The 2,644-nt window shown below is 54.0% G+C and overlaps 1 protein-coding gene across 1 annotated transcript; it reads left to right on the plus strand.

The window, feature by feature from the left end:
* The first annotated feature begins 575 nt into the window (after window positions 1-575).
* LOC123107793 (bisdemethoxycurcumin synthase) lies at window positions 576-2,134 on the plus strand. The gene is made up of 2 exons (XM_044529707.1): window positions 576-817; window positions 952-2,134. The coding sequence occupies exons 1-2, from the start codon at window positions 640-642 to the stop codon at window positions 1,941-1,943; spliced, it is 1,170 nt and encodes a 389-aa protein (XP_044385642.1). The 5' UTR covers window positions 576-639; the 3' UTR covers window positions 1,944-2,134.
* The last annotated feature ends 510 nt before the right edge of the window (window positions 2,135-2,644 follow it).

A 2,644-nucleotide genomic window follows, 5' to 3' on the forward strand; every position in this document is an offset into this window, starting at 1 on the left:
AACACCGCTGTCGACCTAGGCTTCGTCCGTAGCCAGGTACCCTTCACCCCCATACTGACGCCGTCCATAGCAGATAGTACACCCGACAGGTATTCAGACAAATGCCATCGAGTTTTTTTGTTGAACTTTTTCTTGTTCCTAAAATAAGCACTATGACGGGGTACTCAATGATGAAGGATGAGTTGTTGCGCGATGCTTGAAAGGTCGTATATGCAGACTTTGTAGTTATGAGACAAGGGGGTTCGACCTTTTTGACAAAACATGCATGATTCATTCCCGAGCAAAAGCATTTCGCGCCCTACGACTTGCATGTGATCCATGATCGCAATGTGAAGTCACTAGCCCATTGATGGTACACCATCTCCAACTCCCTCACGAAGTTCTGTGGTGCGATTGCACAAATGGAGAGAAGGTGGCCACCGGTCTCGCAACCATTAAGACCGGAACTTTTTTTCTTCTTGTTGTTTCACATGTTGGTCAATTTGATTAATTCAATGTTGCAACTTGATAATCACTGCCTGTTGTCTTATATAAGACCTGTGATGGATCCTTCAATAAACAATAAGCAAGTCTAGAAAGCCAACGAGACAGCTAACTAGCCGTAGTACTCCGCGTTTAGCGATCGACGTACGTACGTCCATGGCAACCGTCCAGCAGATCCGTCACGCGCAGCGCTCGGACGGCCCGGCGGCCGTGCTTGCAATCGGCACAGCGAACCCGGCGAGCTGCATGCTCCAGAACGACTACGCCGACTACTACTTCCGCGTCACCAACAGCGAGCACCACGCCGACCTCAAGGACAAGCTCAAGAGAATCTGTAAGACCATGCATGCCCTGCACCTGCAGCGTAAACCTAACCTAGTAACCTATAAACGTATCGGCGTACGTTTCCAATTTCCAAATGCATGCATATTTGCGGTGAGCTACTATGTAAAATGTTCTCCTGTCCAGGTAAGAATTCGGGCATCGAGAGGCGCTACGTGCACCTCGACGAGGAGCTCCTCGGCGCGCACCCGGACTTCAGCGACCGCGCGCTGCCGACCCTCGACGCGCGGATAGACATGGCCTCGGCCGCGGTGCCCGAGCTCGCCGCGTCCGCCGCGGCCAGGGCCATCGCCGAGTGGGGGCGCCCGGCCGCCGACGTCACGCACCTCGTCTTCAGCACCTACTCCGGCGGGAAGGCCCCCAGCGCCGACCTCCGCCTGGCGTCGCTGCTCGGCCTCCGCCCCACCGTGTCCCGCACCATCCTCAGCCTCAACGGCTGCTCCGGTGGCGGCAGGGCGCTGCAGCTCGCCAAGGAGCTCGCCGAGAACAACCGCGGCGCGCGCGTCCTCGTGGCCTGCTCCGAGCTCACCCTCATCGGGTTCTACGGGCCCCAGGAGGGTCGCCTCGACACCATCCTGGGCAACGGCATATTCGGCGACGGCGCGGGCGCCGTCATCGTCGGCGCCGACCCTGTCGACTGCATTGAGCGCCCGCTGTTCGAGATGGCCTTCGCCACGCAGACGACGATACCGGAGACCGAGAACGAGATCACCACGCGGCTCATGAAAGGCGGCCTCGACTTCCACGTCTCCATCCGGGTGCCGAAGCTGCTGAAGAGCAACATCGAGCGCTGTCTGATCGACACGTTCGAATCTATTGGGATCAGTGCTGAGTGGAACGATCTCTTCTGGGCGATCCACCCTGGTGGCCGTGCGATTTTGGACCACGTTGAGCAACTGCTCGGGCTGGGCGTCGAGAAGCTGGCCGCGAGCCGACGGGTGCTGAGAGAGTACGGGAACATGAGTGCCGCCACGGTGATCTTCGTGCTCGATGAGCTGCGCCGGCGTAGGGCAAGGGGAGAAGAGGTGGCCGAGTGGGGTGTGATGATGGCGTTCGGTCCGGGGATCACGATCGAGACCATGGTGCTGCACGCCGCAGGCAGCCTCAAGGAAAACTAGCTATTCTTAAAGAGCAACTGAATCATATGTTTCTGGAGGTTGTGTAGTAACTTGGTGATCTTGGACTGGGCTAGGTTGCTGCAGCAGACACCAAACATGAAGGGTAGACTTATAAGAAACAGCCAACTCTACCTCAAAATAAAATAAAATAAAATAAGAAAGAGCCAACTTAACATGGCTATGTGCATCGACATTGGAGTTTCTCCCTTCATTTATCTTTATTCTATAGCGGTGGCTTTGCCTTGTCTATTAACCAAGGAGAGAATAGAGTTTTACAAGTGTCCTTTAAAACATAACATGGCGATTACTCGCTCAATATAATTTGTCTTAGTTTTTTAGGACCCGTGGTGACCCATAGTTTCACCTCGTCAAAGATGATGTTCAACAAGAGACCCGTGGCGGGGCACACTTATGCCGAAAGACGCGTAAGTTCTCTTGTCCATATTTTCCAAGAGACAAGTATGGTGAGGAAGATCATGGCTCGACTGTTTGGGTTTTGCATGCATGTTCTCTTGTCCCACCAATCCTTCAAAAAGCCCTCCAAATGCCAAGTGAATGTATCCATGTGTACAAGGCCTAGCTTCTCTCTTGTCCCACCAATCCTTGAAGGAGCCCTCCAAATGCCAAGTGGATGTATTCATGTGTACAAGGCCTAACTTCTCGATGACCAATCTCCAAAATTCAAGGGTGTAGCACACTTG

The sequence above is a fragment of the Triticum aestivum genome, chromosome 5A, assembly GCF_018294505.1.
Source record: "Triticum aestivum cultivar Chinese Spring chromosome 5A, IWGSC CS RefSeq v2.1, whole genome shotgun sequence".
Lineage (NCBI taxonomy): Eukaryota > Viridiplantae > Streptophyta > Magnoliopsida > Poales > Poaceae > Triticum > Triticum aestivum.